Genomic DNA, 17963 nt, shown 5'->3' on the forward strand with positions numbered 1-17963 from the left:
TTACTTAATTCTTTAAAACATGTTTGGTAACAACAAATTTATTAAATCTGGTTTGTTAGAAAATCACCTTGTCAGGTTTGTGACATTTTGCTGTTGTGAGATTTACAGTATATTTTATTCAGTAAATGAAGGAGAAATTAACTTTTTAATAATATTTAAACACTAATATTTTACAGAAAAGCCAGACTTATTCAAATTTTAAATATAACAAACTCTTAATGTTTAAATTTTCTAAATCTCTCTGTTCTGTCTAAACTTGATGGCTACACCTCAATTAAAGGTTAATCCATGTTTACACAATTCCAGTAGAGCAGCCTTTGCTGTGTTATTTTCAAGGTGCCTTACATACGTGATCTGTCTTATGCCTGAATAAAATTCAGACTTAGCCATTGAAGTGGACTGATCTTAACTGTAGTAATTACTGGTAAATGAAGACTGCATTTCAATCGCTCCTATACAATTTAAATAAACATCATATGCACTTTTACTTTCTACTTCATTTACTACATCCAAAATCAAAGGAACAACACAAATTTAGAGCTGATTTGTTTTCGCTCATGAAGTGTGCTGTTTCAGCAGCTCTGCTAACTGCTCATTGTATTGTTAGATTAATTTGCATTGTGCATAAATTATGAGACCACATACGCTACAGAAAACACTGAATAAATGCTTACTTGGTATGAAGGTTACCTTGATTTTTGCTCCCTACAACAGGAGCTGTCACTGTCAGCATGGAGTTTTCTTCCAGATACTTCTGTCCCTCCACATCCCAAACACATTCAGCTTAGATTCTTGGATGACTCTAAATCGGTTCCCTTATTAGTAAATGTGGATGTGTGAGACTGAGGTGCCCTGTCTGCCTCATACCTAGTATACTGGATGGATGGTTGGACAGAAAACTGTAGCCATGTTCATTACACTCAAAGGCTGAATTCAAAGTGTGTCTTCCTTTAATGAGGCTTCATATGAAACGGTATTAAAAAGTGATTAATCATGCAGTCATTTTCAACTCCATCATTTAAATGTGTGACACTACAAGGTAAACCATTACAAGTCAGTGCTGACTGGTCTCATCATCATGCTCTCAAACTATGCACAGATCACATATGTTTATCTCTGCACTAATTCTATAATGGGATACAATTTGCAATAACTGAAATCATTTTTGCCTTGAAATATCAGTGATTTTCCAACTTTATTAATTAAGTAAAATCTTGTGGGATTTTAAAATAATAGATGCAACCCCCGCAAATCCAAGCCATGATTAAATTCCTAAGTTTCAAACATTTTTATTTTTTATAATGGAATTTAAAATTTGCCCTTTTCCCTTTTGCTAATGCATTCCTTTACAACCTATGCCATTTTCCTGTGTAAGTTACGTTCGGAAGTGTATTTGCTGTTAAGACCTTTTTAATCACAGTAAGATATGAATTGATATAAACCAGCCAGGACACAATTTACCTTGCATATTGAATAAAACAAATAGTTGGACTGCGGTAGTTTTCCCTCTTGTCACTGAAGCCACCCTTGTGTGACAGAATGCATGTGTGAGATATTTGTCTTCCAGAATCATTAATAATGATCTACACCACAGCCTGCTTCAGCTGTATCTTATTCTTACAAATTCTAATGCTGTGAAATTATCCACCCTGACAAAATTGCACAACCCATAATAACAAAAATGCAATCATTTGACTTTTTATATTCTGAGCAAACACTGCCTGTCCACACTACCTTCAATGAACACAAACAGATCTGTATATGAGGTCTGATCTGCTGATTTTCCTGCACTTTCCCTATTTTTTACATGGCTTCTCACACATCACTCCTCTCCTCAGTTATCATATAAAGTATACTTCTCTCAAATAGAATGCTAAAGGACTTTATATTGTCATGTTTAATTAATCATTGAGATTAATTATGTTACACTGGGTTTAATAATAATATATTTTAATAATAATACTTTATGTGCTTATATCTATAAACTTCGGTGCCCATCCCACAGTTGTGGCCAGTCTACTGCTCGCGTTGTGAAGAGGGGGCTGAACACACCCCAAGGAGACGTGGTCGCTCCTCCGAAACCCCCCTCTTAAATGGTGATACAAAGGGAAACAAATGCAGTTTTTTTTTTAACCTACTCTTTGCTCGATTAGCTGCTGGTTTGCTGCTGCTGCTGCTGCTGTGCCGTGTGATCTGCATCTCGCGTGGCACTTTGAATATTTAAAAACCTGTACAGCAGCTGCCCTACTCTTTGTCTTTCATTTCCCGCCCCAGGCGTGGATAAATCTTTTGGCATTCTTGGTTAAGTTTCATCTCGCGGGAGGTGAGTTTTTCATATTTTTTAGTTTATAATTTAAAAACAGAATAAGAATCTGAAAATCTAACAACATCATATTAAAGTTCGATACATTCTGAAAAGAATGATACCAAACATATATATGTAGGTTTTAAAATAAGCCAGATTTAAAGCATGACAAAAAACATGACATATAGTAAAAAAGTTGCACAAAATTGTTGCACTTTTAGGCTTAGGATTTTATATATAGAGTAGATATTGCATGATTTAATAATTTACCTTTTATATACAGGTGTCATAGTTGTAAATATGCACTGTGAACACAAAAATAAACTTAAATTTAATCAACTAACACAATTACAAAACATTGTTTTCACTTCACTGCCCCAACTCTCTTTCTCATCAACGGTCTGTATTTTTGCAGATACAGAACCCTTATTCGTAACCCCCTGAAATTAGTTCCTAATGCTCGCATCAGAATGAGCTGCCTCTAGCACTCCTAGATCCTTCTGCACCCCTGAACCTTCTATGACACTGTGAGGGACTGCTGGCCGTGTATCCCGGCCAACACCCCCAAACCACCAGATGGAGCCATCCCTGCAACATGGAAGGGCTCCGAATTCCAGCAGGGCATCATGGAACTTGTAGTTTTTCACCACAGCCTTGTTGGATACCATGGGGGCCACCAGAGGACGCTGCAGGGAGGCCCAGGGACTTATACTTTCCTTATAGCCCAGAAGTAATTCACAATTGCGGAAACGGAAGGAATGATATACTTCCGGGCTGAAGAAAAAGAGAAAATTACCCAACCCAGAAGTTTTGGATAATCACATGGACTGAGGGCTCAAACACTTCCGGGTCAAGGAATATAAAGGACTGTGGGAGATCCCAGACAGATGAGCTGAGTTGGGAGGCAGGGTGGCTAAGCGTCTGGGAGTTTGGAGGATTGGATTATTGTATTGTATTGTTTATTGAGTATTTGGGAGTGGAGGGTGCTTTGTGCACTTATTTATAATAATAAATATTATTATTGGACTTTTACCTGGTGTCTGACGTGGTGTCTGAGGGTACAAGGGAGCGAGAGAGCCCTAATCTGTCACAGACACATAAAGGGGTGGGTCTCTCTCTGGCAGCCTCTCAGTTTTGGTACCTCAAACTCACCCATGAATGGGCAACATGACCCCAGCTTGCACAGGTACTGGCACTCTGCTCCCATTGGCTACCTAGGAGGTTTCACATTCTCCTTGGGTGGTACTTGCTCTGTAAGCAGAGGTTCGGGCACAGCCACAGCCTCCTCACAGCTAAAGTGTTCACTCTGCCTTTAGCCCATCTAGAGTATCATAACTTATAGGGTGGTCAACCCCTAGCAGTCCATATCATCTCACTGAGGTGTATACAGGACTCTCCATTTGTAAGTGCTGTACCCTCTTTTGAAGTTTGTTGTCTGACATTGCTCTCCCTTTTAGTAATGTTGGTAGTGCCTTTAGCCCTGATAACGTCTTGTTGGCCAGTACAACTTTACATTAAAATATCAAGCATACAGTGTAGCTCTGATAAATAATAATAATTATAACACTTTACATTTATATAGCACTTCTCTCACTACTCAAAGCACTTTAAATAGTGAGAAGGGGAACCACTTTAGCCATCACTAATGTGTAGCATCCACTTAAATGTTACGATGGTAGCCATTTTGTGCCAGGGCACTCACATTAGCTGTTAGGTAGTAAAGGGTTGAGAAATAGATAGTCCATTAGAGACAGGTTATGGTTAGGCAGCCAGAATGACTAGAATGGTGGGCAACTTAGCCAGGATACTAGATACACCCTACTCTTTACAAAGGATGCCCAGGGATCTTTTGCATCCACCAAGAGTCAGGACCTCAATTTCACATCTCATCCGGAGGATGACGCCACATTTTCACAGCACAGTATCCCCGTCTCTGCACTAGAGCACTGAGATCCAAATACAGACCACAGGGTAAGCACTCCCTGCTGGCCTCACCAACACCACTGTCATTTCTGAAGACTACGATCTGGTCACTCATTTTTATACCAGTTTCACTGTTCAGCATTGTAGGGAACTGATGTCTATTAATAGAGTTAATAGGATAAACAAAGAAACCGGCTCTTAAATCAACAACAGCCAGGCACAAGCCAGACACAAGCATAGTCTTGCACATTCATTTTAAATTAGCTATTAGAGCTAACTGCATATCTTCAGATTCTAAGAGAAAGCCATGCAGATATGCAGAGAATGTGTAAACACTACAGAGAGGGCATCCCAGCCAGGCATCAATCTGGGGCAAAAGCACTTGGCTGTGGGCAAAAAAACAGAAAATTTAAAAAGATTCACTCATTTATAGATGTTTTTTAACAAATCACATGATCAGATTCAGTAATTACAATATACTGCTAAAATGCAATACTGAGTAAAATTAACTGAACAGAAGCATGACAACGAAGAGTTAACAGAGTTCCACAAGATCAAAGAGTTGTGTTTGTTTTCAGGAGCTTTTTATTAAAGAGACAAACCTTTCTGTATTTCAATATTAGCCATAGATCATGCAGAAGCATAGATAGTACCATGTGCTTTGTTACCTCAAACATAATTATACATTTGCAAACCATACACTAGCTCTATTTTACAGACATTTACTTAACGACAGTCAGAAAAATATCTCCAGTTTAATTACAGAAATTACATTTCTCCCGCTATTGCACTTCTATATTTAACAATAGATTTAACTTGAGTCTGGTGTAATCTTCTCTACAAATAACAACTCAGCTCTCGGGTTATCTACTCCAAAGTCTGCCTACCTCCTATATCATCAATAATAACCATCTAATTATAGTACACTTTGACAAGCTGGCAATAGAATAGGTGCTTTATAAAGTGTAGTGTCAGAGGGCAGTGCTGTCACCTCACAAGTTCAAACCCATAGTCAGATGCTTGTTGAATTGAATACATAGGCAGATTTCATTAGGATGCTCTGGTTTCAGCCCACAACTCATAGACATGCACAGACTGACTCACTCTGATTTGAAATGTAAACCTCCCCGGTGTGGATATGAATATACAGGATGTGCATCCGTGCAATAAACTAGTCTGCAGTTCAGGAGACAGAGTATCGGTCTTGCTTTACTTCCTCTAATCTCAAGGACCAGAACTGACTATGCCAATATCAAAAATGCTTCTCATTCATTCATTTTCCACCACTTATCCAGGACTGGGTCATGGGGGGCTGCAGCCTGAGCAGTGAGGCCCATACGTCCCTTTCCCCAGTCACACTTGCCAACTCATGCCAAGGTGTTTCCAGACCATCTGGGAGATAAAATCCTCCTAGCAAGCCCTGGGTCTTCCCCAGGGTCTCCCCCTGGCTGGTCCAGGCATAAGTATAATATGTCACTGTACTCTGTGCAAATATATCTTATAGAACCTGATTTTACTCATGTGCGGTGCAGCAGAAACATAGCCAGATTAAGCACAGAAGGTGACACAAAGAACTGCCAGGCATGCAACATGACAAAAAGATGGACTAGGACAAATGGAAACCATGCACAGTCAGACTATGGGATGCTGTAACCTTGTGCTATTTCTCTCTGTTAAGTCAGCACAAAAATTGTGTCCTTGTTTGGAGAGTATTGTTGCCTTGTATAAAGCCTTGGAACATTGACCAGCACACCTTTGAAGCCAACAAACTGATGGAAGACGTTGCCACCTGCTCATGAGAATGCCATTCATTTCTGCATTGACAACACCAATATACTCCAATCCTCGGGCCCTCGGGTTCAACAACTTGTACTATCTACAGTGTAAGCTGACATTAAACAAAGCTAAGTTATTTCTCATACGTGATTTCTTACCGCCATCACTAGGGAGGAGTATTGTCTTTTATGTTATATCGATAGATAGATAGATAGATAGATAGATAGATAGATAGATAGATAGATAGATAGATAGATAGATAGATAGATACTTTATTAAAAATTTGGGTTAAGTAACACGCCCTAATCACAAATGAACTAATTCCCAGGGAGCGACACCTGGGAGGCATCCATATCAGATTCCCAAACAACCTCAACTGGCTCCTCTAAATGCAGATGGTCAGCAGCTCTACTCCTAGTATTACTCCAGGGTGTCTGCACTTCTCAACCTATCTCTAAGGGAGAGTCCATCCACCCTGCAGAGAGCATTCATTTTGGCCATTTGTACCTGAGATCTCGTCCTTTCAGTCACTACCCAAAGTTCATGACCATAGGTGAGGTCATGTATGTAGACTGACTGGTAAATCAAGAGCTTTGCTTTCTGACTCAGCCCCTTCTTCACCATTACAGATCGGTATATCAACTGCATAACGATGTTCACTGCCCCAATCTGTCTGCTGATCTCACCGTCCCTGTTACCCCAACTCATGAACAAGAACCCAAGATATTTAAACCCCTCCACTTGAGGCAGTAGTTCTCCTCCCATTCGGAATGGACAGTCCACCTTTTTTACAGAGTACTACTGCCTCAGATTTAGAGGTCCTGATTGTCATCCCTGACCCTTTAAGCTCAGTTGCAAACTGTCTCAATGCATGCTGGAATTCAGCACAAAAATACTTTTGTAAGAATATTTGGAATATTTTGAAACCAAGGCTGGGTTTGCCTGTAACAAATACCATGGAGCATTCATCATCACTGATCAAACCCTGGCCACCCTGCATTCAGCTTTGCAGTAAACAAGATGTAAAAGTGGCTTAATCAGCTGAGCTAAAGAGAATGTCCTGTAGCCATGCTATTAACTGCAGATAGATAGATAGATAGATAGATAGATAGATAGATAGATAGATAGATAGATAGATAGATAGATAGATAGATAGATAGACTATATAAAGTTATAACAGATAGTGTAGATAATAAAGACACTATATAACAGATGAACAGATAAATATCAAAGGCACTCTATAACAGACTGGCAGACAGATATGAAAGGTGCTACATAACAGATAGACAGATCAATAACCATATGACAGACAGATAGATAGAGGAGTTGCTTTAGGAAAAAATCAACTTTTCCATCAATAAACACTCTATAAATACAGTACATTTATTTGATTCATGTTTAACTCTAAATACTGTATATTTATTTTATTCATGTTTAACTGTACATCCTTTGTATTCTACTACAAATTTTGTTAAGGATAACAACCTTATTTACAGCGTGAACCCTGCGTTTTTCTTCAACGATGATTTTTGGTTTTTGGGAGCATTGTTTTTATTCATTATCCTTATGAAGGTGCTTATTCCAGCACTGGGCCATATGCCATTACTGATTTAGGAAGTTTAAAGTTGAAAACTGGCATGTACAGAATTGCCTATCATGGTACTTACAGAACTAAGAAAGCAGATATACATACAGTACAATGGGGTTATCATAATTTTCTACTAACACCTAACCTTGTGATATCAAGCTACAAAAAATAAAATCAATGACTATGGTATGGCAGGTCCATGGCTTCAAAGAAAAAGGGGCCAGGTTTTAAATCCGTAAAGCCATATCACTTTCAGTGGGCCATGGGGAGTTAATTGAAATGGTTGGAGCGAGTCGCACCTGCATGTGTGGGTGCAGTTGTTCGCAACTACTTCATTGGCTTCCTGCGACATGTGATTAAGGCGCTGCGCCCACGGAGGTGTGGGTGTGTGTATATACAGGCCATCACAAAGGATAGGGAGATCAATAGATGGGTCGAGGAAAAGAAGAAAGAATGAGGTTAAAGGACATGAATGGCAGTTTTGAAGTTGCGATCTGGCCAACTGGAAGGAGGAGACAGCACGAGCTGGAGCCCTGCGAAGGAGCGTTAGGCTGTAGCGCTCCAGGGGCTAATCCATCCCACTGAATGATCGGGTGGAGTGAAGTGAGTAAGGCAGGTGTCCTCCCGATGGATCTGAGGGTTAGAGACTACGGGAACGAGAAGGAAGAAGGGAGGAGAGCCGACCTCGGACAGTCTGGCCGTGATGTCCTCAAGACAGCCAAGACGGAGGTCCGCCGAAAGGAGCTTGTGACTATTGGGTTTCCGCTGACTACAGGAGCTATGGTTGAGCCAGGCAGGATGAGATGGAGGTGTGCTGAGATCGTGATTAGAGAGACTGCATTTTAACTTTGGATTTTAACCTTGGATTTTAATGGGTTTATTTGGGGTTTTTTTATACTAACTTTTTACTGCTTTTATTTATTTATTTACTAGAACTGTGGAGCACTGATTTTGTTGCTGTTTTAATAAAAACACCTTTGCACTGATTGCACTATCTCCTGGCTTCATTAGAGAAATATCCTCATTTGTCAGCTCATCTCAGTGATATTACCGATGGTGTTGGGTTCAAGAGCTCCCAGAAGTTGGATGGGAGCATGGAGCAAACCTGCATCGTCACAATGACATCAAGTCTCAATTTTACAAGAAAATTTTTATTTGTTTACATTCACAGAACTGATAGCCTCTTCTCCAACTGATATCTGTTCAGATCTGTTTACACTGTTATGTTGTCTGTCATTCCTCTTCTTCCTTAGATAGACTCCTTTTATAACCTTTCGCATTCTCACTGCCCCTCCTAAGACTCTGGTCTCAGTGACATGCAGAACCTATGGACCTCAATAATCTCCAGAGTTTGAACCCTTTACACCTAATAGGGGTACCCCTGTAAAATTTGTCTAGGGAGGTGAGACAACTCAAAACTCGACTCCTATGATTGTCAGAAAATATAAATGAACCTCACCTAGGTGGTATTTACCCATTAGCACCTGGTAACCAAGCAATTCACATTCATATCGTGCTGAGCCCAAAGAATCTATTTGGAGTCACCAAGTAAGTTGAGAGGTTTGGTTCAGAGTACTACTGGACAAGTAACAGGTACTGTATGTGGGAACGCATCAGAGTTTAGCAATGAAAAGAGGCTCTTTGGACATGGTACATAACTTAATTTGTTAGAAAAAAAGCCACAGCTTTTGCAGGAGGTTGAAAAATACATTGTAGTCAGATAAACATACACACAGTACTGGAATCAGATCTCTTGAGTTTACAAAAGTATAGAGTCCCATGACAGTTGCTGTGTGCCTCTTGTGTCTTGCATTGGAGAGAAAGTACACATATGAGGTAGGCAAAAAGGTGCATATTATCATCTCACCTGTTGATGGTTTCCATGTACACAAAATAAAAGAGCGCCAGAATCTTAGTAAATATTCAACGTGGGTATCAGAGTTGCATCTGTTCTTTATTTTTTGATGAAGTTGTTGTTTTCATCTGACTGTGACCTCAAGTGCACTCTGGAGGGTCTTGTGGTTTGAAGTGACAATTTATGGGATGAGACTGAGCACACACAAGTCAGAGGTTATGGAGTTCCCCTAGCCAAGACTGGTTCATTCTCTAAATATTGAGTGGGAATCAACCTCCCTAGAATGATAAGTTTAAACAGTTTGTGGTCTATGTCACAAGTGACAGGAAAAGGCAAATGTGAGATCAATCAGTCTAAGCAGGTTGTTTATTGGAGACGGTGAACCAAATAGAGTTAGGGAAGCAACAGCCAAGTCCTCATTAAAAGTATTACATTTACCAGTCAATTTAAATCCCCGTCTCCACATATGGTCTCCGTGACCAAAAGAATGAGACCACCAATACATATAGTGCAAATGGAGGTCTTGCATATGGGCCTACACATGACCTCTCTGACAAACTGAGAAGGCCAGGCCTGGATTTCAAGTGAGGATGTCCCTTGGGTATCTCCCAGGAGATACTTAGGATGGCCCACTACAGTTGGGGAATGTTTCCAGGGTCGTGAAAGTCTGATCTTAGTGATATTGCATGTTACAACTGCAACTCTCACCAGGAGTACATCTTGCCTGAAGAAGCAACTTGGGTTGCCTTAAAAGCGCACATATTGTAATCTTTTTAGTTAGCCAATAAAAGGTGTCATTTTGCTTGACTTCTCATTGCATCCATAATAGCTAACACGGTACAACACCCTACATCACCAGGAAGTCAAGAATTTCTGTCTTCTGTCTACAGATCATTCACCTTTCTTATGCACTACAAATACAGCCAAGTAACATTCAGGCATGTGCCTGATCGGCATATCGTGACACAGAAGTATGGCCTGCTTTCGACGGCATAGCCTACATGCATTGTTAGGGTGTAGGCTTGATGCAAAGGTATAAATCAGCCTTTAGATCAATCTGTCCTGCAGCTGTTTACAGCAGACGCTGTACCAAATGGTGGTGGTGAAGCCTGAGCCAAGTCCGCAGAAAAGTACTTCATTTTACTGATCAATTTATATCCCCATCATCACATATGGTCTCAAGCTTTAGGTAGCACCCAAAGGAATGAGACCACCTATACAAATAGCCAAGATGTTGCCTCTGATTTACAATCATACAGTGCAGCATAAAACATGCAAGTTACTGAATGTAAATTAGAGTAGACTAAGAACTGTAAACTAAAGGGCAAAGCTACAAAAATAAGGCAAAGGAATAAAATGAACTTCGGTGGTTAGCACTGCGACCTCACATTTCCACAGCCTGGTCACTATCTGTGTACAGTTTCCATGTGCATGCAGGGTTTTTCCTGTAACAGTTCAGTTTTCCATCCACATTCCAAAGACATAATTGATTTGATAATTAACACTGTCCCAGTATGACTGAGCGTACCCTGAAATGGACGGGCACCCCATCCAAGGTTGGTCACCATCTTGTACCTGATGCGACCCATACAAGCACCAGCTCTCCTAAAACCCGAACTCGATAAGCAGGTTAGAGAAAGGATGGCCAGATCAATAAATTTAAGTGTCAAATTTAAATTATCTGTTTTCCTGTTTACTTTAAATGGCTCTCCTAATTCTTCTTTTCTTTAACTTTACAGTCCTTCCTTAAAATTATCCCACTTTCTTCTCACTTTTCCTCTTCCCCGCATTCCATTAAGCTTTTACAATTTTACAAAGAGTATGCTAATGCCTGTTTATCACTTAATACTGGAAGCTCATTATGGCAATAACACGTCTGAGGCAGCCTTTCTCACATTTAGTTCTCTCCAGAAATGAAGCGAGACACTAATGAAAATCGGAATGCGACGTAGAGTACAAAGCACTCACCCCATGCAGTGCAGGTATCTGCATCTACTTGTGCTACCTAATGCTGCCACACAGCACATTATTTATTTGTGGTTAGTTAATGTTGACTAAGTGTACGCTAAGCAGTGTGCCCTAGTGACAATGACAATGGAATGGATGCTAATTAAAATTTCACCCAGTAACTCATATTGTAACCGTGAGCAAGGCACTTAACATGCATACACTTGTGCTCCTGATATATATATATATATATATATATATATATATATATATATATATATATATATATATATATATATATATTTATACAGTTAAATTATGTAAAATCCATCAGCTGATTAAATATAGGCAATGCCTAAAACTATATATTCCTTTAGCAACAGCTGGTACCGAAGGTGAAAGTTTTGGTAGGTATGCCAGCCCTCTTCACCTAACTGAGTGACATTGCAGGTAGAACCGCAAGTGTGACCAAAACTAAACATTTACATGTCTTTCTGTGGTAGTTGGGGCCAAAAATGCCAGCATAAATATACAAGGAAGCCATCATTTAACAGGAGAACTGTTGTCACAAAGACCTGATGAAACCGACACAACGTGAAGAGCCACAACCTGTCAGTCAACGGCAGGGCCTGTCTGAATGCACAACATGCCTTATCATGGATGAATATGGCAACTGAAAATTCATAGTCCTGTTTAAAAACAACAAATAGACGTACTTGACGTGGGATTAAGGAACACAAAAACAGGATATCACACGATTAGAAACAAAATCACATAAGCAGCGTCTACACTACTACATTTTTATATAAAAACAGCATTTTGAATCTCTGTATACACTAGTGTTTTCAAATTATTTATGAAACTATCTCAGCCCACAGTAACACAACCAAAGACACATATGATATTGACATTCTACATGCATGTATCGCTGGAAACAGGAAAAGGAAGTGTCCTTCTTGAAGGGATGGTTATGCCACTGGCTGCAGGATTTATCGCAAAACTGTAGCAATCAATAAATTATTATTTGCCTTTTGCACAAGTATGTAGCATTCAAACAGTAAAATGTCATTTAGATACATACAGATGAACAACACAACAAGTGCCATTGAAAACGACTCTTCTGTGCCTGCTATGTTTGAATACGGTTTTCTTCTATGAAGGGTGACCAATAGGGGAATGAAAAGTTGTAATTAGCTGTATCCAATTAGGGAAAGACCACATAATAAGCACAAACCAATTAAAGTGTACATTTTCAAATTTCTTCATTTTTACCAATCCACACTACAATGTTTTCCACAGTTATATGCCTCTGGAGATTGCTTTCAAATGACTTCATTTTGGAGGATTAAAAACACCAGAGAAGTGTGGATGAAAAGGAAAAATAAACACTAATGTCTGCATTTTGAAATGCCAACGTATTAGTGCGGACATAGCCATGATTATTGAAGATGTGAGAACCAGTATATGCTGAAGAATAAAATAAAAAATAGTAGCCCATTGATCCATCTTGCTTAGGGTCAACAAATGTAGGCTAGTAGTTGCGAGGTGAAAGTGTGGGGTATGCTTTCATGGGGCAAACTAATTACGAGAAAATATTGGAATTTCATGGCAATTAGGTGCCTCACTTCAGAGCAACAGCATCTCCAAGTGAGAAAATATACTATGGTACATGGGTAGGAAAGTCAGGGAACAGAGCTGTACATTCAGCTTAATACAGGAACTTCCCCAGTTACAGGACCTGATCTCAGTCAAACTGAAGGCCATTGGTGGGACAAGCTACGGGAATTAAATATCCATCCATCCATTATCCAACCCACTATATCCTAATTACAGGGTCACGGGGGTCTGCTGTAGCCAATCCCAGCCAACACAGAGCGCAAGGCAGGAAACAAACCCTGGGCAGGGTGCCAGCACACAGCAGGACACACACAAAGGACAATTTAGGATCACCAATGCACCTAACCTGCATGTCTTTGGACTGTGGGAGGAAACCAGAGTACCCGGAGGAAACCCATGCAGACACAGGGAGAACATGCTAACTCCACACAGGGAGGACCCGGGTCTCCTAACTGCGAGGCAGCAGCACTACTCACTGTGCCACTGTGCCACCAAGTAAATATCCAACCCATGATAATTTATAATATAACAACTGCGAGAACACTGATGTCAGCATCACACAGCATTCTTCTGTGTTTTCCAGAATTGGTTGAGGCTGCCGTAAAAGCAAATGGAGGATGAACAAATTATTCAGTAGGTGTTCCTAATAAAGTGGCAACACAGTAGACAGATCATTCATCTGCTCCAGCAGCAATCCAGACCATACAATGCATACAAAGTGCAAACAGTAAAAAAAAAAGAATAAACCTATACCCGTTTTTAAAGACCCAGAACGCTACCCACAAGTAATATTTTAAAGTAACACCTTCTTCTGTACAAGGACTACCACTAATTATATAAAACCCTATCCCAAGATGCTTTACAATTAAGAAATAAAGTACAAATGTATTTTTATAAGCGGAGCACTTGCAGCTTCAGTCACAGAGAAAGCCATAGCTGTGGACTGAAGTGACATCTCTGGTATGACAACCCAGCCTGTAGCCGCTAAAGAACCAGTAGCTAATGGTGCTCCAGATCAATGTTCTCTTAGAGGGAATGGGCAGCATTAGTCAGGATGGCCTGTAATTGTGCCATCATCTGCTTTTCACCACCACCTTCAGTGAGTCCAGTGAGATTCCTGGAGTACATTGGCCTGCTTTCATTAAAAGAAAGTTACAAATCCTAAATACACAGTGCAGTTTCTTCCATCATTCAATGAACGGCTAGGTGAAATAACCAGCTCAGGGTGAGAAAGTGTGGGGTCTGAAGCATAAACCTTAAGATACTTCATTGCGCACCCCAAAGTTCAGAAGGTGGCTGGTGGGCTTTTGATTTAGACACTATTGTCCAATTTGTCTATCTGTAGCCCAATATTCAATTAACATAATAATTCACTTCTTGACCTCTTAATCTTTTTACCTATCATATTGCTGACGACACATGTATATTTGTTCATTTTAGTAATATATTTATTTCTTTTAATAATGATATTTGTGCAACTCATATAATTTCTAGAGATTCTTTTCTGTCTTGTATCCAATGGGAATGATTTTGCCATTTGCAATTCTTTAGTGGAAACGTCAAGTTTGGAATGTGGATAGATGAATGGGTGTCTGCGCAGCTTGGTGTCTTTTTACATTGTACTCAGTCTTGTGATTTTTAAGTGAGATTCTTGTTTGGGACTTTTTAGAGGATAATAAATGATCAGAGTTGAATGTTTTTTTTTTACAAGTAACAATAATAATGTGACTGCTACACAGAAAAAAGTATAACATTGATGTTGTTCATTCAACGGAAATTTTCTCTTTCAAGCAACTTAAGATTAGTCATTTAGTGTTGTAGCTTGAAATATTTGGTTTCAGAAACGTTTAAAAAATATTGTATATTTAAGAGTTACACTGTAAAATGCTTGTGTATTTGCACTAGATTTTTAAATGAATGTACAAAGTACAGCATTGGAATGTGTTATGTTCATAATATTTCTAATAGCATAAAAACAGTTTATGACCAATAAGCCATTTTAAATTGTAACAACTTAAAAAAATAGATTAACTTCAGTATAAAACAAGTGAATTACATCCAATCACTCTAAACGATTTGCCTCAACTTAAAAATTGCGGGTTCAATATGATAAAAAGAATTATATTGGTTCATGCTAAAAATATTAATATTAAGTGTGAATCATTACCTTAATTATTTTAAATTGAATGGAAGTTATAATTTATTTTTAAACACTTCCTTAAAATGTAAGTGATTTGATACTTTGTGATTTAAAATATAGGTAACCATTAATAAAGTGTATCTTACACAAAGAATAGCTTACAATGCTGGCCTACAATGACTGCAGAAACAGCTCAACAGGAATGCTAAATAGGCAAGGAGCTCCTTTGTGGACATAAATTTATAGGAAGCAGGTTAAGTGGCGCAGTGATGACTGTTGCTGCCTCACAACAGCAGGGACATGGAGATCAGGCTGAAAATTGAACCTGTCTGTCTGGAGTTTGCGTTCTTTTTCTTTATGGGTCATCTTGTTTTCTGTCACCTCCTAAAGACATTCTTATTGGGTTAATTGGCACGTGGATGGATCGAGTGTTCTCTGCCATGAACTGGTTTCTGGCTTGTACCAAATTCTGCGGGACATACTACCTGCAACCCTTTAATAGAAAAAAATGGGTTCAGAAAAAGGGTGGATGATTAGCTGTTGTCCCCATATTAGCACTTAATCCACTAAACCAAAATTACTAATATTACTCTTAGTTGGCGAACTAAAAAGTAAGTCACGATAACAAGAATTATTTCCATGTCACTAGAATGAGAATCTGACTTATAATAACCCAGAAATCAAAAGTATATGTCAGTCATCAACTGTTAGTAATGATATACATTTTGTGCGTGCGCAAGTCTAAATGAAGACTGTATATTTGGTATAAAGTAAAAACATTAAAACGTAATTCTAATGCTACTACCACTTAGGAGACAGACCCCTGTTGCGGCGAGTTATCTCTACGTGGGTAAATTGTAAGTGGAAAATGCGTCTGAAAATGTTAAAAGCAGGAGAAACATATAGAGAAAAAAGAATCGAACCAGTGATTTTTGTAATGAAACGTGCTTTTAAAAAGACAACATCTAGCTTACAATTAATTACAGTAACAGTGGATAAAAAGTGAAGTGTTTGTTAAAAGTATGAAATGAGAGAGAACATAAATAGGGGACAGATCACGAATGTCAGCTCTAACAGCTGCAGACGAAATAATTCACCGAATGAATGGGAACGATTAAAAGAAAAAGGTCTACTTAATTTTAAAAGGAGTGGTTTCGATAAAAGTGTTTTGTATAGCGACCCTTAAACGAAGTCCTGCGCTCGTACCACCCGTGACGCGCGCTAAAGGTGCATAACCGCAGACCCTCCGGGGGTCGCTCATTCAGAAAGACAATGACCGTTCCTTCAGGCTTTGTTTCCGTCACGATCACCCCCCCTTCAGCGATGAACTTGACGTTGTCGTCACGATGGAAAGAAGGAAGCCGTTCAGCGCCCACGCATTGCTCGGAAATGCCAAAATAAAAGTGGCAATGAGAAGCACCCCGGCGGTCGGCGAAGACGGTTACTCTACTTACCGTTACACCTCTGGAAAGGGTGCATCAATGGTACTGAGCGGACAGCGTCCTTCGCAAAACGCGACCTGAAGTACACACCATCCAGAGAGTCGAGACGTGAACCAAGTCCCAGATATAAAGGAATTAAAAACACATTCTCTGCTGGTAAATGATTACCGGTTGTACTAGCATCAAACCGAATCTGAAGGAGAAAAACAAAAACGTCTTCTTATGTTGTCCACAATATTTCTACATAATGGACGAGACAACATCTGCATGCATGTAATTCATTACACGTTCATAGTCGTTTCGCTATAGATCACAGACCGCTTGGATGCACCCTGCGTTCGGCTACATCGCGAATGATACAAAGCAACAAAAAGCACACGCACTAATACAAGTACCACCCCCGCTCGTGATTGACAGCGACTTCGGCCAATCGCCGACAAACGCTCACACTGCCTGTTTAAAAATCTGTCCAGCCCATTTGTGTACAGACAGAGCCGCGCGTAAGTAATCTCAAGGCTGGCAGTAGATAATATAGAAGACTTGGCGTTTGACTTACTGGCAACCGGCATCCTTCTTGCAACGAACGAATCAATTCGTAATTCGATGGGGATAAATATCAGTAGAAAGGAGAATTTGTTAAGGAGAGGTGCTGAGAGAGAACCGTCCGTTGAACGGGCACAATAGTTGCATTTCGCACCCACAAGATGTATATGGCGATTACAAATACTTTAGACTGCAGTAAGTCATCTTATGTAGCGCCTTTTACAGAGCGCACAGGAATACATGTAAAAATAACAAATGAGCTCTGAAAATCATTCAGGTTCAAGGCACTTCAAAACCTACAGCTGACCACATACTGGTGAGTGTTAGAAAGAGTCTTCAAAAGTTATAATGGAAATTAAGTCAATAGAAACAGGCTGACAGTAAAGATAGTCCTGACAGTGTTACTAGGATAAAAGACGACGCAAAAAAGATTCCAAAGCACAGGAAAATAAAGAGTAACAACTTGTTACATTTACCTTAGAAGTCAGATGTCAGAGCCGGGAATGACGTCACAAACAAGTGGACACATCCAGGAACACTTTTGTTGTCATTGTCCATCAAAATAAAGCAGCAGTTGATAATAACACATTACTGTACACGGTATTTCACATATCCAAACACTATACAAACATGTCCACAGATAGAGGTTGGACAGTACTGTGTGTACAACTGATTTAATATAACACAAATAAATAGATGTGCTAATAAACACTATAATGCTACAGCTATGTGGCATGGTGGCGCAGTGGGTAGCACTGCTGCCTTGCAGTTAGGAGACCTGGGTCCTCCCTGCATGGAATTTGCATGTTCTCCTCTCCGAGTGCTCC

The 17963-nt window shown here is 39.6% G+C and overlaps 1 protein-coding gene across 3 annotated transcripts in view; it reads right to left on the reverse strand.

Moving 5' to 3' along the window:
• rnf122 (ring finger protein 122) overlaps positions 1-16955 on the reverse strand; it is a 113842-nt gene extending 96887 nt beyond the window's left edge. For all 3 annotated transcript variants that reach the window (XM_039768592.1, XM_039768591.1, XM_039768593.1), the window contains exon 1: positions 16606-16955. In XM_039768592.1, the coding sequence (XP_039624526.1) occupies positions 16606-16630 (25 nt within the window). In that variant the 5' untranslated portion in view covers positions 16631-16955. The remainder of the gene's footprint in view (positions 1-16605) is intronic.
• Positions 16956-17963: the final 1008 nt, after the last annotated feature.

The sequence above is a fragment of the Polypterus senegalus genome, chromosome 11 (assembly GCF_016835505.1).
Source record: "Polypterus senegalus isolate Bchr_013 chromosome 11, ASM1683550v1, whole genome shotgun sequence".
Taxonomy (NCBI): Eukaryota; Metazoa; Chordata; class Cladistia; order Polypteriformes; family Polypteridae; genus Polypterus; species Polypterus senegalus.